This window comes from Rhinolophus sinicus, linkage group LG02 (genome assembly GCF_036562045.2).
Source record: "Rhinolophus sinicus isolate RSC01 linkage group LG02, ASM3656204v1, whole genome shotgun sequence".
NCBI lineage: Eukaryota > Metazoa > Chordata > Mammalia > Chiroptera > Rhinolophidae > Rhinolophus > Rhinolophus sinicus.
Genome location: NC_133752.1, coordinates 160,095,198 through 160,121,884, shown reverse-complemented (window position 1 = coordinate 160,121,884; position 26,687 = coordinate 160,095,198). Strand labels below are relative to the sequence as shown.

Genomic DNA, 26,687 nt, shown 5'->3' with positions numbered 1-26,687 from the left:
GGAGAGTTTAAATATGTAATATGTTTCCCTTTAGAAGAAAAATAATTTGCTAAATCTGCTCCACTCTCCCTACCCCCAATCCCACTGATTAGGAATGCGAATAATCAGTTTTACCTGCCAACAGGACAGAATTACTCGTGTTAGCACACACCACCACAAAAAGGTACCAAACACAAGAGGAAGTGGACAGCCAAATGGAGAGGCTGAGAGGTCACGTCACAAGGTGATGTGAGGCATTCTAAATCTGTGTGCACTCACACATGTGGATAATTCAAGGAACACCAAAGACAAGATTCGGGAACATCTGCAAAGTACTTTCAGGCAAAGAACATACCAGGCAGCACTCAGAGAAGGACTTTTTGGGAGGTCGTGCAGGAGGAGGTGGACCCTGATCCCACTCCCAGAATACCATGGAGTTCTGACAGACCAAAAGTTCCCCCGAAGGCTAAGAGGATGGAGACGTGCCAATGGCAGAAAAGCAAAAAAGAAAAGGATATGGGAGAAAGAGACAAGCAAAACAAGCATGCATATGATAAAGTCACAGCAAAAAAAATGGGAGAGAAGAAAATACAGCACAAAGAAAAGCACGAGAGAGATGACTCTTCAGTTCTTAAGAAAATGTTTAAAATCATAAACATGTGAACACATCAACTAAAAGCAATATATATTTGGAATGATGTTTTCCGCTTTATTTCTACAGATTTGAGTTTAGAAAATAATTAACAGATCTCCTGATTTTTCTTTTGAGCACAAGAAGTAATCAACTTATTTAATATCATTCAAATATGTAATTATGGCTTTATTTTCAAGTAGTACAAACAAAGCATAGGATCTTATTTTTAAAATAATTAAAAACAAACTTTTAAAATGGTGTCAGCAAGCCAAGGACAAAGCACAGGCAAATCCATCTTTACTCACTAAGTTTAAATTACGCTTGAAACTTAGAAATGTCTACACTTCAAGAAATTGCTTTTCCCTACCGGAGATATACTGACCAAAAATGTTCCTTAAACTTAGCTTTGTACTTGTGGTACAGAGAGAGACTTGTTTTACAGCCTTATTTTAGATGTACTGAAATTACAAAAAAATGGGAACAAAGGTCTTTTCTGCAATAAGTCAGTACAAAAGGATTACTATTTTAAAATGTAACTGAACTGTTTTATACAAAGAATGGGAAAGAACCTACACAGTGACACCAGCTGGGCCGAGAGCCTGGAGCTATCGGTCCCCCAGGAAGGCAGCCCACATACCTCCCTCAAGTCGTTGTCCAGCCCCACGTGCTCAGAGTGCTGGCGAAGGCGCTCTTTCCTGCGCTGCGTGGCACTCCGACTCACCCAGCGACTGAAACAACAGGAGGAGTCGGTGAAAACAACCAAACCAAAAAAATGGGGCCACTTACCTTTAAAACAGAAAGAATGAACTGTTTAAAACAAAAGATTAACAATACTTATTTTTCTGTTTCTCAAACAGCTTTATTGAGATATAATTTAAGTACCATACAATCACCCATTTGAAGCATGTAATTCAATGGTGTTTCGTATATTCATCACCACAATCAATACTTTTTAAAAACTGAGGTTAAAAACTGCATAGTATCTCTGAAATGATCCTCTGCTTTCCATCTTACCTGTCCAACAGAGCCCCAAACCTTGGCCAAATACTATCCTCTCACTTCCCTATTCTCCTATTCATGTAGACTCGTTCTTGATTTCACTCACGACTACCCACGAACCACTTTACCTGCCCTTTATCAACTCTCCCCCAACCCCCTCAAAGACTATTCCGTATCTTTCACTCCTCTCTCCCCTCTATAATTATGTTTAAATCTCTTTCTTCACTCTTCTCATGTAAAAATGCTTAAAGAGAAAAGTTTAGATGTAAGGTCTCTACTTATTTACTTTTAGATCTTTAGTTCATCTCAAATCAGCTTCTTCTCATGAAAACGCGCTTGACTGAAGCCATCGATATCCCTACTTGCCATATGCAATGGCTATTATTCATCAATTATCAGCTTACTCAAACCTCTCTGCTACGTTCAGTACTACTGATCACTCTTACCTTAAAACTCCAACTATTTTCAACTACCTCAATTGTTCCAATGGGATAAGCTCTTTCACCTTTCTCCATGAAGTTTTCTCCCAACTTCTGTTCATCTTCAGATAGCTTAGATGGCACACAGAATATGTTCTATGATTACTCCAAATGTAAATTAGATGCCCCTCTTGTACTCCCCAATTGTAGTACCTATCACAGTGTGTTATTCTTATCCCTATTTTCTATAAAATCGTCTCTACTATATACTCCTGAAGGGCTTGTATCATGTCTGTCAGCCATTTTACTGGCAGAGTCTAGTACATCACCTGCCCCTTCTATAAAAACACTTTAAATAAATAATCAGAGATGCAGTCTAACATTTAAGTGTACAGAGGTTCATCACAGAATGTAAGCAGTAACAAATTCTGTTTCCTTCATTCCAAGACGCACGTTTTGACTTTTAAATGTTCCTGAAATTAGGATGTATCTTCCACTCCAAAAGCATGCTGAATGCACAATTTTTCCCAAAAGCTTTTGAGTTAATAGCAGATTTTACAGCCAACAGTTACTTAGAATTAAGTAAATGAGCACAAAACAACCTAAAATGTTTAACAGTAGGGGGTGCTATACAATGAAATATCATATAGTCATTATAAAATCAAGTTTCCAGAAATATTAATAATATGGGAGAGTGCTCCTGATATAATAATGAATGAAAATTAGAGTATAAACAATATTCTAATTTTGAAAAAAAAAAGTATGAACATGCACATATGTGTGCACACATACCAGGATCCATGCACTGGAAAAACATAACACTAAATGTTAGCATCTCATGGTGATGGCCTTATGGGTGGTTTTAAAATGTACCCTTATCACTTTTCAATACTCTAAATTTTCAAATGAACATTTTTATATCAAACTATTTTTTAAAATTTCCCTGGTCTTAACTATGTATTCATCACACTATTATTTACTTTTGAGTATATATCCTTGACAGCATAGAGTTATACACAGTTTATAAAATGAATTTGTATTTTTGCCATTCAGGAATAGTCACACATGTACTGCATTACTATTATTAAAATTTTTTTTATTAATAAAGTACTCAATTTACAAAAGTTTAAAATGAGAATGCTGCTTCCTTTCTTTTTAAATAATTTATGCATGCCTTTGGTTTTAAGCTTCTGAATCATCTACTTTCAGTCTGCTAGAGGAACACTGAATAATTATGATAAAAATGGTAGCAAGGAAGATGTCCGCTCTTAAAGTAGTGAAAAAAAAAGGGAACAGATTTATATCAGGAAAAAAATGTGCAAAGATGTAGTGATAGATCTTTGAAGTGGAGTCCTTGGAAATGCCCCTAAAGCAAAGGATCAATGTAAGACTGTAAAAAGGATACAAAGGAAATTGGGGAAACTGAAAAAGAAGATCCAGGAAAAGAACATTAAGACACTGACAAAGATTTTTTTGCTTGACCAAACTTTAATCAGGCTCCTGAACCTTCTCCTAGGCCCATTTGTGCACTTCCTTGTAAAATCCAGTTTTAGCAAGAATCCTGCTAAGTCAGTTTAGAAGGAACCCCCATCCTCAGATGATCACTGTTACCTGATCTGGTTCCTCATCCTTCCCCATCCCCCAGGTGATGCCTAAGCACTCTGACCTGCCTTCAGCAAGAATCCTGTTAGGTCAGTTTAGTCAGAATCCCCCTTTACCCCTAATGTTCCCTCTTGGTAATTTTCCATCCACTGACCTCCACTCTGCTCCTTGGCTATACATTTCTACTTGCCCATGCTGTATTTAGAGTTAAGTCCAATCTCTCTTCCCCACTGCAAAACCCCATTGCGGTGGTCCCTACACTTATCACCATGGAATTCCCTTGAATCAAGTCTGTCTTATCATCTTCAACAAGAGTCATTAATATTTTTGTTCTTTAACAACTCTGAAGCAGAATATAAACACCAGCTGATAAACTTACATAATAAATAAAGGGGAAGAGTAAAATATAAGTAACAACAACAACAACAAAAATGTATAAAGACCTGGGTAAAGATTTTTGACCTGGAGGCCTTAGAAATAGCCCTGTAGAAAGAAAAGTCAGTGTAAGGTAGTAAAATTTGTTTAAGGATTTAAAAAATTAGGGGTACTGGGTAGGGTGGTTTAAGTAAATAATAAAAATCTGAAACAGAATATAAATGTCAGCTAACGAATTTATACAATAAAGGGAAGGAGTAGATGAATATAAAGGCAAGAACATTTCCCTTGGCAGGCAAAAGTGGAAAAGGCTTAGTCAGGTAAAGAAAAGGATAAATGTTACTTACCTAATATAACTAGCATCTCACTGTACACTCTGTGGGACAAAATGCCCTATTTCATTTTATTTTCAAAACAGGGAAACGAGCACCTGCTTAAGAAAATTGCTATGAAGTCCACACATTCCTGGTCTTGTTAGGTAATTAATTTATTCTTTGCATTATGAAACCTCATTTACTAAGCATAATTTTACTAAAGATAATCACATCTGCTGAATCACTAAAGATCACTTATTTGCTTTTGCCTTGTAAGCAGCATATTAAATTCTAACAGTTAATCAACCATTTACACAGGCCTGGTTATAAATCTCTACCCTGCAATTAGTTCTGCGATCTTTTTCCTTTCAGACTACAATCTACCTGAAAACGTAATGCTTGGGGCTCTGTGTGGACATGGGAAATCCTGAGATTATATATAAGGTTAAAAGCAAGAAAATATGGCAGTAAGATTTTAAAATTGAAATCTTCCCACCTGAGCACTCCCTACTTCCCTTCCCTGTTTAATTTTTCATCACAAATCTTATCACTAACAGGTTACTTATTTTACATATTAAGTTTCTTTATTGCTTGTTTCCTCCTACTTGAAAGCAGGGATTTTTGTTTTGCTCATTGCTAGACTTCCAGTGAACAGGACAGTACCTCACATATACCGGTAGTAGGGGTTCCATAAATATTTGCCAGATGAATGAATGAGCCATCTAATGCTATCAAAACGGAAATAAAATTATTAAATTAATAATCTACCTGTATCAAAGTGATTAAAACAATTAGGATATTTTACAAAATGAGGGGGAAAAAAAGAATAAACTGATGACTAATCTGTTATGATAGAAACTCATCCACTTCTGAAAAATTGGACATTGTATCTAGTACCATGACCTGGAAAGTTTGAACCCCACAACAGTCAACATCAATTAACAATTTTTAAGTTCAGTGTTTATCAAAGCAAGGACAGCTCTTCAGTGGAGGCTAAAACCCTGCAAATTAACTGTGGATACTGCTTTTTCTTTTCCTTTCAGAGTGTAGTATTTATCATTATAAATCTCCACCCTTTACAGATCTCAGTTACAAAATTTGGAAATTTTCATCACTGCTTTATTAAAAGCATTCTGGGAAATAGAGAGTTAAGTACCAAAACCTCTGCAACTTATAGTTCAGCAGATTATCTGAAAGGGAGAACTATCATACTCTTTGGCCATCTTTCAAGAACCTTCATATTACTTACTTATTTACTTTGGGCTACTTAGATCAAAAGGCATAATTCCACCTCTTTTTTACCACCCTCACTAACTCTATACTTGCCTTCTGAAAATTCAGGTGGCTCAACGCCACTTCCATTTTGTGTACCTAGTCTTCACTTCAGTCTTCTATCCCATTTCTTTGCTATGACCTGGCTTCTTTCCCCTTTTCTTCTCTGATTCTCTTTAATAAGATCATGGATGCTAAGAATGTTAGAGTATTTTCAGATGAGAAGACAGGCAAGTAATTCCAACTTGTCCAAGGTTCCTAAGCTGGTTAGTGGTGAAGCATGAACTAAATTCCAGAACTGTTCATTTCCTATTCAAAGCTCTTTCTTTCCAACTTATCATATTCCCCATTAATACCCTCCTTTGTCTCCTTTCTTGTAAAATCCTTCTTTATTACTCATTTGTTAATAAAACACTACTATCCACCTAAAATCAAGAACTCCCCTAAACTCAAATAACTGTTTTTAATTCTAACCATATTCAGGTATTTTCTGAATGGAATTATCTCCCATAAAGAATGATAGGGTTTATCTTTATTTTGGGTTGTTTTGTAATTTTTGCACAAGATACTTTTAAAAGTGCAAACATGGTGTTATGAGTTGAACTCTGTCTCCCAAAAAGACAGGTTAAAGTTTAAACTCTGATACCTGTGAATGGGACCTTATTTAGAAATAAGGTCTTTGCAGATGTAAGTGAGTTAAGATAAGGTCATTAGAGTGGGCCCTAATTCAACACGATCGGTGTCCTTATCAGAAGGGAAATTTTGACACAGACACAGAGAGATGACAGCCACGTGAAGATGAAGACAGAGACTGGAGTTATGCTACTAGAAGCCAAGGAATGCCTGGGGCTACCAGAAGTTGGAAGAGGCAAGGAAGGATCCTCTCCTGGAGGTTTCAGGGGAAGCACTGCCCTGACAATACCTTGGTTTCGGATTTCCAGCTTCCAGACTGTTAGAGAATAAGCTTCTGTTGGCTTAAGTCACTGAGTTTGTAGTACTTTGTTACTAGGAAACTAATACAGATAGTAAAATAATACAGATAATGAAGAATAACTTTTCTAATTCTATTAGACAGTATTAGCATTATATGGAAACAGTCATTTAAAGTGAAACTATTCCCAAGGGCACATTACCTAAAAAAGAAAAAAAATCTCTAATCTTTGTCTTTTTTTTTTTTTTTTTTTTTTTACATGATGGAATTAAAAGTCAGATATTCAGAGTGTCAACCCATATTTCAAATGGATTAATTTGGCCTTTGAATAAAATAATCGGATTCATGTTTAATGGTTAAGCATTACTGCACCCTTCACTCATTTTTCAACCAACAACTCAAGTAAAGAACGTGCTTACTTGTTATTAGTTGGTCCTGTTGCCAAGACATCGGACTGTAACTTTGGAAAGAACCCTTGCTCATATTTGCCTTGACCAATTTTCATATCGAGTAGATGTGGGTGGATTGCAGTGTGATCCATTTTCATCAGCCGCTGTTCAATAGACTGAGCTGTAAGTTAAATTTGTAACAAATTAGAGACATTTCATTGGCTAAGCCTTAAAAAATAATGCTTCTTCCACTCATGCATCAACAAGGAACTCAATCTTTCTGACACTCTGAAATAGGCTGTTACAAAAGCTCTTCAGAAATCAGTATAATTTAAGTATAAAAGGGTTAATTTTAAGTAAATACTGGATGACTAATTTTCTTGATATTTCTACCTTTGTCAAAAGCAGGGCAGTGGGGTTGAAAAATCTATAATTCAGTACTGGCCGTTTCCGTTAAGTGGGAAATTCAATATTCTTCATGAAAATATGGTTCTAAGCACAACGTTAAAGAAAATGATGGCAAATAAAATATTTTCCTTGAACTGAAAGACAAGGCAAGGGAAAAGCAAGCACAGAGTCTTACACTACTTTGTATAAGATCCATTATACATCCATTAAAGATCCATTAAATATTCGTGGTTCTCCATTTGTAAAAACAAGGAACTGTGTGACGTTTATTACTTTTACCAACAATCACATTCTCATTAGTAGCAGTCATTTAGAAGTGTTTATTAGATCAAAAGGGAAAATAAGCAGGCATTTAGAAAACGCCCAGAGATAAGAAATTGACCTTTAGAAGAATAAAATAGGGCAAAGCTAAAGATAGGAATTACTCATCATTTCTATTTTTAAACACTTAAAGTTAGGAGGATGTCTCAAAAACCCAAGAAATAGTGAATTATGTCTCTGGTAAGAAATCTGATGTTAACTGTTTTTATCAACTGAATTTACTAGAGGAAATGTAATAGTTGAGAATCAAGACTATGTCTTCAACCCTTTGCCTAGACATTACTAGAACAGGAGAATAAGCAGTGATTGTGGCTGTGTGATAAATAGAACACACTGTGGGAACCGCTAATCTTGGGATTTAAGAGAAGTAAAAAAGTATTTTTATAAATGCCTCATAGAATCAGTTTATTTTGCCTCGTCTACACCAGCAGATTGAGTACTGTTAGTTATTTCTCACACAAAGTCTAAACAAATTCTTCCTTGGGTGGGGAGGGGTCTGTCCGTGACACACTCTACTCTTGTCAAAAGGACATGCTTAATACCATCTTACATGAGTTCGATGCTTCCACGCCAGTTGCTTGTGTCTGATAATATTAAGGGAAGCTTTGTGGAAGTCATTATTACCCTCTACAACTTAAACTTCAAAATGTTAAATATCGACTGTAAACTTCCCTAAATTTTCTCCATAACCCACATGAAATTTATACAAAACTTTATGAATTTCATTTTATTTTTAATGTGTAACTTGTAACTTCTCTTGAAACATAATCCATATGTTGTGTGCTAGGCAAAAGGATGACATGTTTTAATATGAAGTGACATTTAATTTTCAACAATGCCCCTCGGCTCTCCACAATCCTATCTCTACTCTCAGTGCTTCCTAATGTTTATAAAACACAATTAACAGATGGTTTGGGCAAAATAATGCTTAGATTTATGGCATGGAATTTTCTGAAGTTCCTGCCAATTTTGTTCCATGAAATACTACAAAATTCCATCTCTGCCAATGAGTGCCTCTGTCCTCATGAAAGGAAAAAAGGAAAAATAGCTTAAGTTTTTCCGTTGGATTTAACATGACAGAGAAATTCACCTGACATTGAGTTATTCTCCTTTAGTTAGGAAGCTTTTTAAAAGCAAAAATCATAATTCACAGTGAATTACTCTCGGGTTTACATTTAAGATTGCATAAACATAAAGAATGCAATGTTACTTTTCAGTGATTATATCACAAGTGAATACTGATTATTCAGAAATCATTAAATGCCTGCTTTGAGAGGTCACGGGCCTGTTATACTTTCAAGGGTTTGTGCCAAAATGTATTTTCTGTGATTGGCAAAGAAAAAGAAACTGCATTACTATCAACTTCATGAGGTTCTGGTGCCACACTGTCAACAGCAGGTAGCCTCTCCCTAAATAGTCATCTGCAAATCAAAATTCTTTTCAGTTAGACTCAAAACAAAAGGAAAACAACAAATGACAAAAACAATTACACAATAAAAATGCAATGTTGACAACAAAATCCCAACCTCTATAGCTTTCATTGTTGTTGGTGCTGGAGGTAGACAATTTGACCTGATAAAAGAAATAACTGCACCCTCTTGGAGGGACTGACAGTCACAACCAGCTGCCTCCGTTAACTTTTTAAAAAAGTCTTTGATAAATTAAATTCCTAGGAGACTACTGCTTTAGCGAATCTCATTTTCATCTATGTTAAATCTAGGATGGTACATTTTCAAGAGTATTATATAATTTCTGTCATCATAGTGGGAGCAAACTCTTTGAGAGGCTGAGAGAAAATCTATTTTAATTGAAAAGATTTTCCGGAAGCACACAAAGGAATCAGTGCTTAGCTCCATTAAAAAAAATCCTGTCAGGAAGGGAGGAGTGAAACTGGCTCAACAAGGCATTATACTATTCATATGGCTATTAAAGCACTGAAAGTCATATTACTCTCAGAACTGGCATAGACAATTTCATTCATTCTACTCCCTCAATTTCCAAAAACACAGAAGTAATTGCCACTTCCTGAAGGGCTCCACGGATCTACCCTCACAAGTGGGACTATGACAGGATGATGTGCCAGCAAGTTATCAGACAGAGACCTGCACAGAAGGCATCGTTCACATACTTTCCTTAAATATGCTGCAACTACAGCATCAGAACTCCTGTGACTTTGGTCTATTTAAATAAAGTGGGAAAGGCAAGCAACAGAGGCAGAGCAAAGAAACTCCACATGCTTCCTTTTTCTCCGGATGAAAAATTGTTTTCAAATGTCTTCTATGTTTGAAGGAAAAGAAACAAAAGGAGGGGGCACTCAGGTGATACATATCAGTTTATTTGGCAAAGAAAGAGGAACCATGTATAAATGAATAAAATGGTATGGATTCATACGTTTTACATGTTTCTTTATTGAATGAACCACTAACATGGTAGTAAGGCTTCAGGGGCTAAAGTCATTCAAACCTGGGTTCAAATCATGACTTCGCCAATCACTAGCTACGCAATCATAAGCAAGTTACTTAACCACTCAGTTTTCTCAATTGTAAAATGAGGATAGTTACCAAATAAAACAGAAGTAAATGTGTCTGTGCCCCCACATCAAGATCAAATGCAAAAAGGCATGTAAAACACCTGGTATAATGTCCAGTACACAGCAAATACTCAGTAAACATTGACTATTAATGATTATTTATTTAGTGGACTATATTACACTGCCAGTCAAGGCTGGCCAAGACTCATCATTTTCTTAGGGAAAAATCGGTGTCAGGGTTGGGAAAACTCCAATTTCAATACAAGAATCCAAAGATTTAATTTCAGTAAATGAAGCTATTATAATTGATGGCACCACTAAAATAAGTATACTGTTTTTGTTATGTAAATTAGGCAGCATCTCAGATTTACTATTTTAAATTAATACTTACCTTTTCCTGGATAAAGAGAAAAGAGGTGAGAAGTAAAAAGGCAACATAAACAACAAGACAGAAATTAATGGTTTTTTTCCATTAAGGCAATAAAGAGAGTAAGACAAAAATCACAGCAATCCTATAGTTTATACTCCACTCAGTTGGTTATTGCTTTTCCTCTTCTAAGAGAAGAGGAATGTCAAGTAGCAACGCGATGACCATTAACTCACAGAAACAGAAGGAAACAAAACTAAAGAAAGCACCTCTTGATACTGTGCAAAGATTAAATATGAAGTCTAAAACTGAAAATTAACTCTGTGGTATATAAGGCCAACAATGTATAAAAAGAAATAGTCATGGATTTTAAGTTAATTTAAAAGGGGATGGCAAATGTACCTGCTTCTTTTAAAGTGCTGCATTTCTGATATATAGAAGTCCTCAAGGTGGGGGCCCTTACATTATACAGTCTTATCTTCTCAATCCGAGAGTCAAAGACCCGAAGCAAAGGATCTTTCTCCTCCCACTGAGACATAATTTTATTATCAATAAAGGTGGCAAACATCTGTGTTTCAATGAAGCGTGAAAGAAATGGCAGGTATGGCTCAGGCTGGTCAGACAGAAAGGAAGCCTGTAATGAGATAATTAAAAAATTATTAGTGCAAAGAGACCATCTCAGTACTACATGATAAATCCAAAAATTACCTGTTAGTAAGGTCATTTTTTTTTAAATCTTATACAAAACTGACACTTGAAATTCAAAAATCCTTAAAAATTCACTTTTCCTTCCTTTCTTCTAAATTCATGGAATTTAGGTCACTTAGGTCTTGAGCACTGATCTTACCTTTCAAAATTGATTTACATTCTGATTCTCACAGCCATTATGAAGAAAAGAGAGCATCATTAATGAAAGATGGTGGATCAGTTGCTACACAATCGTCAATCATCCTTTTCACTTACCATTAAATTTGACCCCTTTCCCTAGTGAGCTATAATTTCTTCTGCTCTCTATTCCTAGCCTGTGCAATATACCTCCCAGTCGTAGGCGGTGAGGTGACTAACTGATACAATAATGATATATACATAAGTAATAACCTTAAGTAAAAACAATATGGAGTTTGTGTTTATAGATGAAATCTTTTTGTTCTTTTTCAAGTAAGTGGATGTTTTTCTAGGCCTCAACTCTGTTAGAGACTGATGGATGAAGTTAATTCAAAATCAAGCTCCTTCCAGACCTGTGCTGACAGAATAGTCTGGGCCTTAACAACTAAAAAAAGTATCGCCCCGAAAACCATTCAAAGCCAGCCAAACCTTTGGAAAACATGTGCCACCAGCCAGACGTCCCTGTACCTACCAGTGTGTCTGTTGCAATGGAATGGTTCAGTAAACTGCAATCTGTTTTTAATTCAAAATGTTCATTTTTTTTCTCTGGTTCTTCAGGTCTATATGTGTATAAGAATTCTATTTGCAGTTTGGTTCTAGCTGAAGTTTGGAAGTGAATTACTACTTCATTCAGCTGCTGGGTTGGTTTGACTTTTCATTCATTAGAGTAGAAGCAGGGCGGGAGAAGACAGAAAGGGAAGGATGGAAGGGTAAGTTCTAACATAGGGTTACTCTCCTGGGTACTCATCCCCTTCTTCTTAACATATTTATTTTTCATTCTGAAACGTATGAAGCCTTTTAAAAACTTCCTTACAAAAACCCACTTACTCAATTTAAGTGCCTCCATAGTGCAGATGTAGCCACATAAATCCAAATAGCCAGAAAAAGGTTCACAGTAGTCTCTAAAAATCAGTCAACCTCTTCAAAAGGTATTTTACAGATAAACATTAAGTTTACGTTTTATAGAGCAAAAAGCCTTTTTTCCCTAAGTGGGCCAAATGTCTATCTTTTGATATTCAGACCCTCATGGACTATAACATGTAAGGTTATCAAAGGTTGGGCTTGCAGGACTAGTATGTGATAGTCCTGCAAATTTTCCTAGTGAAAAATCAGATGATTACAGGACTTCTGGAATCCAACATGAAACTTCCATGTCTCTAGGGGTTATATAAGAAGAATTCCATTTATAGTTTGAAGCTACATAAAGATTAAGAAGGAAGAAAGTACCAGTGCGTGATTCAGATAAGAATTTGAATTGCCCCAAGGATAAATCATGAGTGTACACAGAGTAGTTCCAAGCTGGATAGGACAAAACGTGGAAAATGGTTAAGCTTAATGAGAAAGGAACCTAAGAGTAGGAATACATTTGGAGAAATGAAGGGCTTCTTAATTTATTAAAGAAGTCTTCTCAAACATAAAACGCACCAGAACTTAACTATTCAACATAGTTTATGTTCTCCATCTGAAAAAACATCTGATGAAATCAGAAAATAATCTTTCATGCTGCTTCCCTAAACAGAATTTTTTTACTCATACTTCTCTGTCAGATGTTCCAAGACTGCAGATTAGCCTCTTAGAATGTATTAACCCTTCTGAGCTGTCTTTTTCATGGCACAGAGATACCATTTAGTGAAAAGCTATAATTCACTCTAACAGCAATATCATGCCTCAGCAATCACAGAGGCAGGGGGCTGAACTACACCCTGGTGACCTGAAGGACCTAATGCCCATTCCTAAATGCCTTTCTTTGGAAAAAACAAACAAAAAAAAAGGTGGATATGTCCAGAAAATCTGTCAGAAGAATACTCTATAGCAAACCCTAGTTAGAAAGAAGTTTCAATGTCAGCAGGACAATCGAAAGCTGGTGCTATTTTGTCTTCCCTTCCCCCAAACTGGAACAAAGCCTTAGACTTATCATCATAAAACCCAATTCATTCACACTCTCTTTTGATCCAAGAATGAAATAAAAATTTGGCTTCTAAAATTAAACTGTTTGCTACCTTTACATGGACAAGTTATGATTTCATTATAGGTTGAAGACAAAATATAAAAATAAGGATTTATTGAAAAGGAGTAGGCCTTATTTAATTGAACTTGATCCTAAAATAAATGAAATTCTTACAAGGTCAGATAGTATTAACAGATTTGAAAAACCTGTGAAATTCGAGTTTCTATAATTCAAGAATTTTCAAAGTATCGAAAATTTAAAAATGAGGTTAAAGGCAATTTAAACACAATTCAATGACCAGCTTAATGAGCTAGTTGATTTGCTTTCCTGTGAAATTATTTTATCTAGTGTAAAATACTGGTAAAGAAAAGTTCTTTTTTTTTTTTTTTAAGAAAAGTTCTTAGTGGAAAGGGAGAGGAAAAAATCTGCATTTAAAACAAAGTTAACAAAATCGAGTACAACAGCCCACTAAGAAACACAAAAAGGGAACTATGGTTCCTTTTACTTTGTCAAAGTTCTGCATCTGTTCCCGGTTGGTCAGCCAGGATTCCATGTCCTGGGCAGTCTGAATCACAAATGCTTCGTAATCTGCAAACATCTGTGTAAAGCGGTTGGCGAAGACCTCTCGGAGCTGGACGTTGAGCTGGTAGTCCCTTAGTTCTGCCTCTTCACACTGAAGTTTCAAATCCTTTTCTTTTTCACCAAGAGAGGCAGGGAGGTCCATTTTTTCCACAGTCACACCTGTCCGCTTGGCCAAAGCCTGGAGGCGGGCTATGGTTTCGTTGCCCTTCAGTAACTCATACATACTGATGTTATTGGCGGAGACGTTGCCGTTCTTTTTGTCATTGACCAAGTCTTTTAGAACCAGATTCTTCAGTTTGGTGGCATTCTCACTGCAATGGAGGCTGCCCTCAGGAGGGATCCCAAATTGAAAAAGAACTTCGGAGAGTTCCTGGATAAAATCAACTTTATTGGGGAACTGTGGAAATTCTTCAGGCAACTCAATAAAATGGTTGTCAATATCCACAAAACACAAATTGGCCTGAAAGAGGAAAAAGAAATATAAAGGTTTTTAAATAAAGGCATGATGTTCTAAAATATTGTTGCTATTATAAACAAAATCATAGATTACAGTACCTCTCATGTTAACCTTCTCAAGATTAACAATTTTTTATTCTTTAAAAATCAATCTCTCTTGCCAGCATTTCCCCCAATGTGAGTATTTTTATACAATATTTAATACAAACATATAATTTTCTCTGGCTCTCATCAATTCATTATAATCGGGACATGACTGTGTAATTATATGGCATCCATTAGGCATTCCTGAATGGGCCAAAGTGCACCGACTGATAACACTGTACAAACTGAAGGCAGTGGGTAAAATGCTCACTGAATGACCTTGAACTTTCTATGCCATTCCAGTGCTCTAACGCCATTTGTAATTTAGAATTAACAATAACTGCTAAAATTTAGCAGTCTTAGTACCCTCAAAATGGGATAAAATTGGCAAAGAGCAATCCAATTCACAGAAAATCCACAAATTTTCACTTTATCCAACATTAGCCTCAAACGCTTGGACAACAAAAACCAGAAGTCATTAGACAAACAGCAGGAAGCAGAGAGAGGTGGTGGATGCAGTCCTTAGAGAACTATAAATGATTAACTCTTGCATAATTAAGAGTTGACTCAGGAGATATTTTTGAGTTGAGGAAAAGAAGAGACAGAAATCAGAGTAAATGTGTGTTTTTTTTTTTTTTGGAGTTTGCTTAATACTCTAGATTTTGAATAAAAAGACTTCCATATTTTTCAAGTAGACATGGAAAATTCAAGGGGCCAAGTCCCTGCATAAAATTCTGATTACCCCTCAGGTACCTGATTATAGCGGACTCCAAAGCAGTACTTTACTTTCACTGTTCAGACCTGGCTCTTACTCAGAACCAGGTGAAGGAAGACTGTGCTCCTGAACTGGGGCAGGAGGGACAGGTGACAAAGGTGAAGCCCATCATGTAAAACTGATCCTGACCGCCGCAGGTGCTGAACACAGGGCACAGGTGGAAGTCAACAAACAGAATAGGAAGCTTCACCTTACGGTTCCCCATCTTGGCCTCCCCACCTCCCTACCCCACCCCCAGGTCAGAAAAGAGAGCCTTCATACTGCGCTCTGATTCTGAATGCCACGGTAAGGTGAAAAAAGGAGAGCAAACAGCTGTATCTCTGTTTTTCTCTTTTGGTTCCTTCTCTTCATGTTAGATACTGATAAGCAAGAAGTGTAGCCAAGTTCCAAGTCAAGCTCAATAAAAACTCAAGATATCCCCTCATACAAAAACAGAGAACCAAGAATGACTTCTTTAAGTCTGAAGTAACTGTTGAATCCAACCCATTAATTCTGCAGATGAAGACACTGAGGCCCAAGGAGGTAGGTGACTTTCTGACACGTGTCCCAGATATGCATCCTCAGAGAGCCTGGTGGCTTAATGGACGTTTTTTTTTCTTTTCTTTTTTTCATTTTTTCATCATGTTCAATGTCAGTAGTTTTCTCTAAATAAAGTAAGAGCTGTAGTAACATCTTACTGAAGACAGTAGGGCTGCCTATTGCTTTCTTTAAATCCACATCTTCATACATGTTTCTACAGTCGCTAGAAAGCGGATATATTGAAATGCTTAAAGGGGGAAAGTAGGTCACCATAATTCAAATGGATGATTCAGTATCTTTAAAAATAGAAGGAAAAAAATGCACTAACCTGCGAATCTAAATATTAACCAGCAACCTCCCACCACTTACATTTTGTACTGTCTCCTTCAGTAATGCCTTCCTGCTATCCTTTTCTATCCATCCTTTTCGTATGAAAAGAAAAAAATGACACATTTGGGGAAATTTTAACACTTGTTATACTCATGAAATCCCTGCTGAACTGAACATGTGGCGAGGCGGGTGTTCCAGCACCACGGTGACTGTCCTGCCCATGTGTTCCCAGGAGACTCTCATACCTCCTCTGTCAGCTTAGAAAGGCCCAAACTGGGGCTTTGATGATCACAAAAGAGATATAGGAAATGTGAACTTATGTTATAAAAATGTACTGAATGAAGTTAAAAAGCCATTTTCTAAAATAAGTAAGAACTCCATACAACAGAGTATTCTGATAAGTCACTTTCTCACTTTTAATACTACTAAATTTAAAAAAATTCTATGAGAAGAGCTCAAGAAGTATTAATACACAATAAAAATATATTTGACATCTTAATCTTACACTGTTCTCAGACTAAATATTTCTATAGTTTTACTGATCAGTGATGCGCAGAAGCCTTCACGATATGTAATCACTTCCAATGAAAAACAAACATTCCCTCAACAGGGAAAAAAGACTTGAAGCTTCTTTATCTCTTCTGGAGCCTTCCTATGTCCCTATCCTAAAAGCATTTTGATTTTCTCTGTGTACATTCTTAGTTCATTCATTCCTCTTACTAACACTTACTTTTAGCCTGTGTTACTGATACTGTTAAATGACTTATCTGGGAAAGCAGAAATCACCTCTTACTTATCTTGATGTCTCCCAATGTATCCTACACTAGTAGTGTATGAGAAAACTATGTGCTGAATGAATGAATAAGGCTAAAAGAGATGGTCATTTTGTGGACCTCCAAAACTGTAGGCAGGAGGAGGAAGTACCCAGAAATGTGAGGCCAGGGCAGCTTTCTCCACGCTGAGTAAGGGATCTAGTTTCTCAATGGCTAAAGTTGAGCTGGCATAAGGAAAAGCCAGGAGACTCACATTTAAAACATTCCCAGAGAATTTCAGGGAAAGATATAGCAAAAACAAAGTGGCAAAAGCAATTCCACTTCAGTTTTCTCTGATTTCTTGTCTACCATTTACTGTAAAGACGAGTAAGAATGGCAGAAAGTGAGGTACCATTCAATGCAATTAATCCTCAGTGCTATCTATATCCTTTGAACCATCACTTCCACCCCTGAAGAAACAGTACAACAAATGGCTACTTGTACCTATCATTTTGGAATCATGGGGAAAGTGAGTGGGTGGTTAATTATAAGTCTACGTAGGTACATTAGTTAGCTAACAACTAAAATCATACCTTCTTAAAATAGTCATTTCATAAACATCATTTTCACAACTATACTAAAAATCCCTGTCTCTATTTTTAGCTATATTTTATTTTACAGAAAAACGGAGGGGGTCAGGAGAGTTGAGTATTACTAGTGAGTATATTTAAGTCACTTTTTAAAATGACTATTTTTATACCTACTTCCTCCTCAAAATTATGTGAAGTACATTATTTCATCTCGTTGTAAAACGATGTAAGAATGAAGTGATACACTGTTAGCCTTTTGTTCTAAAACAGTCGTGTACTAATTTATACTTTTTATATAGAAGCACTGCTAATTTCACAGCTGATTCAGGTAATTTCATGTTATTTTACTCTATGAATAGATAGGTATGTATATTTATTAAACAGTGTTGATTTAATAAATGAAAAATTATAAAAATCACAGATATTATTGTAAGAACTTTCTGAATTTTAAAGTTTGTTTATATTTCGAGTCAGAGGATACACACAGAGACAGAAAAATTTCTTGACTATGAACACATCAAGGTGGTATTTAAAAATTCTCAACAATTATGACTAATGCTAAAATGGAAAGATAATATTTATACATCTAAACAAATGACCTTCTAGAATGTCATTTGATTAACATACAATAGACCAGATCTCAAGAAACTGAAACATGTCATTGTTTAAGTCTTTAAAACAAAATGCATTTGGCTAGTCTACTTCTTTTCCCTTGAAAATTTAAAGAATCTACTTATTTGAATCAACAAGATACCTAGATTAATTAAAAAAAAAAGAGAAAACAAGATAGTTCAGGTAACAGAGAAAAGGTATAATAGGGAGGCAAAAGCAGAGAACATACACAAGCTCAAAAAGAGCAAGAGAGGAGGCATGTTTATTTTATAGGATCTGAATCCAGCTATTTTCCCCTGAACAAAAATGTTAATTTTGTTAGGGAAACATTCATTAGAATAAAGTAAGCAACGGATGATTACAGGAATCATTACTGGGTATAATGGCTGTGGCTTAGTGTGTTATTTTAAATTCACTTATTAAAATGAGAATCTCTATGAGAAATAAGAAAAAATAAAACTGAAGCCCAGCATGAAAGATGTTCTTAAGAAAGGTGCTAATTAAATAGCTAATAATATAATGTAATTAATCATTTTATGTTTTTTACAGGCCATGGCACTCTCATCAATATTTCATTTCAGAGGTTTTACACTGTAATTCTGAGCACCATTAACAATAGCTAAAAATTAGATTCAAAATGCTTACAAAGAATTCCTGTTTATTTTCTTCTTAAGCAACATTTGAAAATACAACACACAGAACGCATAGTATCCTTAAGGTAGCCTAAAAGCTAGGGGTTAGAATTTTTATTTCAACCACCTAGTGAAGCTGACATTTAGAAAAAGATCACTAGCCTTAGGTCTGAAAACAAAGACTACTGAAGTATTTGATATTTCCATTAACCCTAGCTTGCTAAAGGATGTTACTTTTCATTTGATGGAGGTCAAGAATCAAATTCACCTCAATTAATGTCATGATTTCAAAGGAGTTTAAAATTGGGCTGTATCATTTAGAAAACAAAATTTATAACATGAATGGGGAAAAGAAATGAAATGTTATTAGAATAACAAAGCAACTAGATAATACTACTATTGTTCCAACTTCACAAATTTATAGCTGTGAAAATTTGCCATTGTCCTGTTTTGAACCACGTTTTATTAACGGCTATGTCACAGTAACCATCACATAGCTCTGCATTCTATGGCTCAGGCTCTGCTCCAAATGGACCTGGGAGATTCAGAACAGGCAGAGACAGTTTGGACAAACACAATGCTATGTAACAAAGGTAGCCTTGACCTACATCAACAAACAGCAAATGCTTCATCATTCATTATAGGTTTTACCTCTTGAGGAAGTTCTAGTTTAGAGCGGTCAGTTCCTTCTTTTGACTGAAGGCCCATCAGATAAGGGACAGGAGCATCGAGAAAATGTAGCAGAGAAGCAGGGAGGATGGGCACATAAACATGCTGCCATTGAAATGGGAACAAAAGTGTGGTGATGCCTTCCGCCACAGTCATCAGGCGCTGATAATCTGCACAGAACAAGGAAAAATGGAGGAAGAGTCCAGGTAAAAACATCATTACTGCATTAAACTTGGAAATATCAAGTTCCAGAAAAAAACCTCTTGCACTAGTATGTAAAATCTTTATGACCATCCAGAAAATAGGTCAGTTCTATCCCACCATAATTCAAGAGTTAAATGGTTTGACTTGAAAGGTTTTAAGGGGGTATGGGTAGGTGGAAACGTCATCATCTCTTTGCTTCTGAAATCACTAGTATGTAAATTTACATTCCTTTAGAATGTGGAGGAAACAAGAACTAATAAAATTGCTCTTGGCACTTCTCCTATCAAAAACGTACAAGGATATCACTACTAACCACGTTTTGTATACATACATATCTATACAATCTCCAATTCAGAGGCTCTTTTTCACCTGTATATACTATCATGGCTATAATCTGTAGTTATCCTGATTATATTTATGTTAGCCTTCATTTTGTAGTTACAAGAAATCAACAGATACATGCATTCATAGTCACACTTCCTACATTTAACCCCCAACTATAGAACTATCAAATCTAGGGACAAAACGAAAAGTTACCTGAAAATTTAAGTTTTTAAAAATATTTTATTTTGTTTACATGAACTAATATATCAAAATTAAAAAACTGTCTACAATGTTAAAGTGCCCTCTTTCCCCTGCCACCCATTTTGTTGAGATATAATTGACGTGTAACACTGTATTAGTTTTTGGTGTACAGTGATCTGATGTGTATATATTGCAAAATGATTACCACAATAAATTTAGTTAATATCCATCACCTCACATAGTTACAAAGAAAGTACCCTCTTAAACCACTCTGCCACAGACACTTTATGCATACACATGTCTATAATACCTTGGAGGCAGACATGTTTCAGAATTCTGATTTTTTTAAATTGAAAAAAGTAATATTGTACATATAACATATACATGAACTATCTAGGGTAGCACCCTGTAATCCAACACATGAATATTTCTGCAGCAAACCATGTAAGTGTACCAGGGCAGATAATCAAACAATTCAAAGAATTTAAATAGGGTCACTTTGGTTTAGGTCTCGTTTTGCCAATATATGAGTTACAAAAAGAATGCTTGGTTTTCAGAATTTTTTTTGGATTTGAGGATTGTAGAGACAGGATATTACAGAATTGCAATAATCTCTCGCAGAATTCACTGTGCACAAATATAGTAAAATCTGGGAGAGGAAGACTTCGGGGAGTCTTCTTAAAAAGGTTCTTCTTAAAAAGCTACTTGGTTCACATCAACTTAAAGAACACTTAACAAAGCAAAAACAGAGTATTTTCCATTAAAACATTTTTATGTTATTTTACAATTTGTAAACGACTGCCTTTAATAGCCTACAATGGGATTTTGTGGTAATGAATCACCAGCTGTCCATAGGCCAAGTGTTTCCTTATCTGAGTCGTTATTAAGACTTACATTTTTGGTGCAAATCTGTTTACAGGAATACTTCTAAAAAATAAATACCAGATGGCCTGAGGGGTGGGTCAGTCATATGAACGCAAAGAGCTGACCTAAGGTGGTGATACAGGAACATGGGGAGACAGACAGACAGAAAAATAGACTAGATCAGCTGAGGCTCAAAGAAGAATCTGGGCTGAAACAGATCACACTCTGTGAAGGTGGGTGCTGGGGTGGTGGTCAAAGGAGACTCGATAATCAGTCACCTACCTGTCAGTCTACTAGTGAGCAGCAGATGTTTGAGATGAAGGAGACAGGGTCTGACAACGTGTGGGTGGGGTTAGGGATGAGCAGCTGACATCACACCCCAGAAATCCGTCAAATGCTCTAGGTTTAGAAACTAACAGCAGCTCTGCACTGTGACAGGCCACCATCACAGCATTTGCCCCTCATCTCCCCCTCACTGTGGGCTCCCTACAGACAGAGTAGTATCCTTTCATCTCATCCTCCGCACAAAGCGCAGGGCCTCGTTCATAGCCAAAATTTACTGACGCTACTGAAAGTCGCATTTTTCTCCTCTTAATTACAACAGAGTTCTAACAAAACACACACAAAAAAGGAGTAGGAAGGCATGCAGATAAGTAATTATGAAAAGACCAAATCCAGAGAAATGTTCTAAAGATTCTCTTCTGTGGCCATCCATTTCAGTCAAGGGCTGGAGACTTTTTATTTTTGTAACCTCAGCACTCAGCACAGTATATGGCATATAACAGATGCTCAAAAATATTTTTAAATGAATTAGTGGGATAAGACTATATAATTTTGCTGGGTATCCACAGGTAAATAAACTTGATTCGATTTTGTCCACATGAGATTAAAGAACCACTAATCTTCCCGTAGGAGAAAATGGTAAGTACTCAGACAAGAAACTATTCCCTCAAAAATCACATTTCCTGGATAGTCATATATTCGGTTAATTATGTGCATGCCCAGGCACATTATAAAGAAAATTCAAATATCCGTTTACTAAGCTGTGGATATTGTTCATTATACAGAGAACTGTTACCAAGTGACTCATGCTAATCATGCATAAGTAGACCTTATAGGGACCAGAACTGCTATTTAGAAACACGTATCACATTTTAACATTTCTTTCCTCCTGAATATCAAAAATGTAGAGCTTTAGTGGTGAAATGTAATGCAGGTTTCCCATGGCCCTGCAGAGTGGGAAAGGACTCTCGGGAAACTTCCTTTTGGGAAGTAACTAGAGAATGAAGGCACAGTGTCTGTCCACTAGGAAGATGTGTTCATGTGTCACTCCTGAAGTATGAGGAGAACAGAGCTCACTGAAAATTAAGAGAAAAACAACTTTATATTCATTTAAGCATTTTATAATTTGTATTAAAAATATACAGTATGTCCTATGTAGATGGGCTACAAAAATAACTTGACTGTTCTTGTCTACAGTATTTGCTAACTTTAAAAAATTGCTGTTAGTTTTACTCTGGGTTTCTATGGAGTTTTGTCATAAAAATAGTTATAGAAATAAACTATTGCCAGGTTTTTTAAGGGGAGTTACTGTTAAAGATTAGCATTCTAAGACAATCACTTCCTTAATAAAAGGTTCATGTTTTTGACTCAACTAGCTTCTTTAACAACAAAAAAACTAAACTAAAATCTAGGTTTAAAAAAAAATTACATTTTGTACAACACTAAATGGGAGAAAAAAAACCTACTTTAAAGTCAGGGGATATTCTTCCTCCAATCCCTTACCCACCTCGAACTTCTGAATGCCTTACTTGATTTATTTAAGGAAAAGGAGAATATTCATTTGATTAAGAAACACTTAGTAATCACTCATTCTGCCAATACTCTCTAGTCAAATACCCCAAGAACACACCTGTATTTGAACAGTTAAGTTTATTACACATTGCAGAGATGGAGAACGTACACCCTGGGGAACTATGGGATGTGTTAGTAAGAGGGTTTAGAGAGAACCTATTATAAGATTTGGGCTTTGTTTGGATACTTCTGGGGATGGTCTAAGGAAATGGATGCAATTGTATGACTCGGGATCTTAATAAATCTGACATATAGGGAAGGCAGACTGAAGCGGGGAGAAAGCTGTGATTGGTAAGAAGTGAAGCAGCAGTTACTAATTTGGCGAGAAGAGGGTGGTTGGCATCTTGTGGGTTGTACAGTGACCTTGCTTGAAGTAGATGTTCCTGCGAGACTGTGTACGTTGTTTAGAACCACAAGGCTCAGTTGTGAGCGTCAGACCAGTTTGTATAACAGTGAGGCCTGGCTGTGAGAGCTACATCAGTTCTTGGATGTCAGGGCTGCTTTTTATTTCTTTCTCAATTGTAAGCCAGACACAAGTGAAAGGCTCCGGGTTTTAAAGAGTCAGATGCTGTACCAGTAATCTATTTATTGCCTCTCAGCTCCAAATTTACTCAGTACCTGGTCTATGATAATGGACCGGACCGTAAGCATTTGTCCTTTCCAGTGAGCACAGCGTTAAGCTCTGGCCATGGAAGGCACTGGAGAGACACTGAAGGAGGAAGGGGCTTCTCTTCTCAGTTCCAGAGCGCCATGTGCAGTGTTTGGTGTTCTTGCTCCTGTGCACAGTTGATCCGGTTGATTGGTAGGGTGGATATGCGAGCACACCTGCTGGTACACTTCCCTAGCCACACACCCAGCGCAAGCAGCCTTCAGTGAAGGGTCACTGCTCACCTGCACACGGCACTCTTAACACAGACACTGCACACTCAGATCTCAAACCCACAATGGCACGCCAACAACTTCTGTATGCCCGCTCACCACCCACAGCTCACTTGTGCCTGGGAGGTTTGTTTTCTGCTTGTCTGGTGACTGAAGACCAGCTCCGGCCCAGACAACCCACTGACCTTTTCCATCACACAATGACCTGCAACCATACTTTCTTCAATGAGGTGTGAACCTCAGTCTTGGGAAGTGGCTCCCCTTCCATGTTTGTCCTTCCTAGGGTACCCTTCAGTTTCCTTCATGGCTTTAGAGTTACTTTCCTAGTATAGGTTTATAATTCTTCATATTACATTCTTCTCTTTTAAGTTACTGTGTGGTTTAATCTGTCTCCTGGTTGGACCTAGACTGAAAGGTAGAGGGTTTTAAGCAGTCAAACCAAATCCCTATCAGCTTGGCTACTTTATTTACTGTTGATGGGGAAACTGTTCAATCTCATAGAAAACAAATTCTTGAAGAACTGGAAACTACCACCTTGGTCTATTTTCTTGCTTTAATTATGGAAAACTTTCACATGGGAAGTTTCTAATCTTCTAGTAGACACTGAAAGCCTGATATACATGGTTTATTTTTCCTTCACCACATCTCCACCTACTTGTTGTGGGTGTTCTATGTTTATTCTTCTTTCCAGTTTCTGTGCTCCCTTGAAGATTGGATGAAATGCCACACACTTTTAAATAATGCAATTACTTAGCAGAAACAGGCAATTCTTCTTAACTGAATCAAGAAATAAAGGTAGGGTTTTCTTCTTCAAGCATGTTTTTAAAATTTTAAATATTTTAGGAAAATTATTTTTTTCTTTAATACTCAAAGTGATGAATGTATAGAAGTTATTTTCATATTTAAGACACGCCTCAGCATGGCATATGCGAGCTCCTCAATGATTTGGCTTTTCCTGCTTCATTTCTTACCATGCCACATGCAGTCAAATCATCTGCTTGCAATTCATTCACTGAATGTGACACGTTTTCCTAGGTCCCTGTCCTCTGTACATCTCTTTCCTCTACCCAGAATGTGCCTGCCCCTTGCACAGCCTGGCCAAGTTCCACTTTTTCCTTAGGTAACGGTTCCTTTGCAAAGTCTTCCCTATGATGGTAACATTTCTTATCATCACGAGTCCCTTCCATATGCTTCCATAGTACCTGATCTTTATTTCTATCACAGTAATTATTCATCTCACTAAAACCATTAACTTTCTTTTATAATTATCTGTTTCTGTGTCTCTCTTCCTTACTATACCATCATTAACCAAGTGCATAAAATAAAAATGTCGAAGTTGAGGGATTATTAAAATTCTGAACAACTATAACAAGTAAGCCATGTGGGAAGTGACTAGAGTCAAAACATTTTACAGTATCTGTATTTTAAAGATTCTGACTGACATAAGACTAAGTGTTCATGTTAAAACTTCAAAATTTACCATTAAGAAAAACAGCATATAACATCTACACTAATTAAATGGAAAATGGCAATGAGAAAAAAACATTTCAATTAGTTAAGAAGGCAAAAAAGAAAAAAGAAAAAACAGGGAGTAAAGCAGGACAAACGGTCAAAATAAGTGAAAATTAAACATTTTTAGAATTGAACAATGAAAATATCATATACTAATACTTGTGGGATGAAGCTAACACAAGATTCTAAGATGTTAGTATTTGGGCGGTGTGTGTGTGCAAAATAATAAACCCAGAGGAAGTAAAAACCAAACCAGAAATTAATAAAACAGAGAACAAAGATACAATAGAAAGTACCAACACAGATAAAGTTCTTTAAAAAGAGTAACAGAGTTGACACACTTTAGGTAAAAATAATCAAGGGAAAAAGAAAGAAGGCACACGTAAGTAGTATTAGAAATGAAAAGGGGGACAAAACTACAGCTATAGCAGCGATTAAGAAGACAGGGAAATATTACTCAGACTTTATATCAATAAACTGAAAGCTTAAGAAAATTATTCCTATATATGATGACCGGGGGACACTAAGTTATTGTAGTGATGACCGTTTTGCAGTGTATACAAATATTGAATCACTATGTTGTACACCTGAAACTGTTATATGTCAATGATATTGCAATAAAAATAAACTAAAAATAAAATTATTACTAGAGAAAACAGAAATGAACAAAAATTGATTCACGGAGCAATAGAGAAGCTTCTGGTTTGATGAACACATGGGAGGGTGGTCTGCATGGAGAGGGCCTGGAAGCTTTGCGACCCTCCCCCTTCCTTCCCGATGCGTCTCTTCCATATGACTGTTTCTGAGTTGCAGCCTTTATAATAAGCCAAGGACAGTAAGTAAAGCACTTTTCTGAGCTCTGTGAGTTGTTCTAGCACATTACGAAACCCAAAAGGGGGGACGTAGAAACACCTGAATTCGTAGTTGGCTGGGCAGGTAGATGTAAGTAGCCTGGAACCTACCTCTAGCTGGTGTCTGAAGGGAGGGCAGTCTTGTGGGACTAAAACCTTAAACCTGTTGTCTGATGTTAACTCCAGGTAGTTAGTGTCGCAAATGAACTGAATTGTTGGTGTCAGAACTCACTGGTATCAGGGAGGAAACAAGCTCACATTTGGTGTCAGAAAATGTGGGATTTGCTGAAACGGCCCAGCCCCACAGAAGCATGTGTGGTTTGGGAAGAGAAAGTCTAAAAGGGCAGGGGATGAGGAACCTTTGACTCCCAGGTGGCCACGTGGACAACTATGGTATGAAGCAGCAGCTATACTGAGGCAAATTACTGAAGGTAAAAGTTACTAATGGAATTTGTAGACAGATCCAACTGCCAGTGAGTTGTTTCACTGAATGCATAAAGAAAGGCACACTGAAAAGAAGAAAGTCAAGTATACAATCCCTTGGTTATTGTTATTTATAACAGCTGAAACGAAAATGCTGGGTCAGACTGTGCAGCCTTGTGGAACTGGCTTTATGATAACCAG

The 26,687-nt window shown here is 36.6% G+C and overlaps 1 protein-coding gene across 4 annotated transcripts in view; it reads right to left on the bottom strand.

The window, feature by feature from the left end:
- Positions 1–26,687, bottom strand: part of DENND5B (DENN domain containing 5B) — a 152,761-nt gene that overhangs the window by 39,457 nt on the left and 86,617 nt on the right. For 2 of the 4 annotated variants that reach the window (XM_019736890.2, XM_019736899.2), the window contains 6 exons: positions 19,357–19,544; positions 13,879–14,415; positions 10,943–11,174; positions 6,945–7,095; positions 1,251–1,341; positions 335–445 (listed from right to left, as the gene is read on the bottom strand). In XM_019736890.2, the coding sequence (XP_019592449.1) occupies positions 335–445; positions 1,251–1,341; positions 6,945–7,095; positions 10,943–11,174; positions 13,879–14,415; positions 19,357–19,544 (1,310 nt within the window). The remainder of the gene's footprint in view (positions 1–334; positions 446–1,250; positions 1,342–6,944; positions 7,096–10,942; positions 11,175–13,878; positions 14,416–19,356; positions 19,545–26,687) is intronic. The other 2 variants (XM_019736908.2, XM_019736918.2) reach the window with 1 other exon arrangement.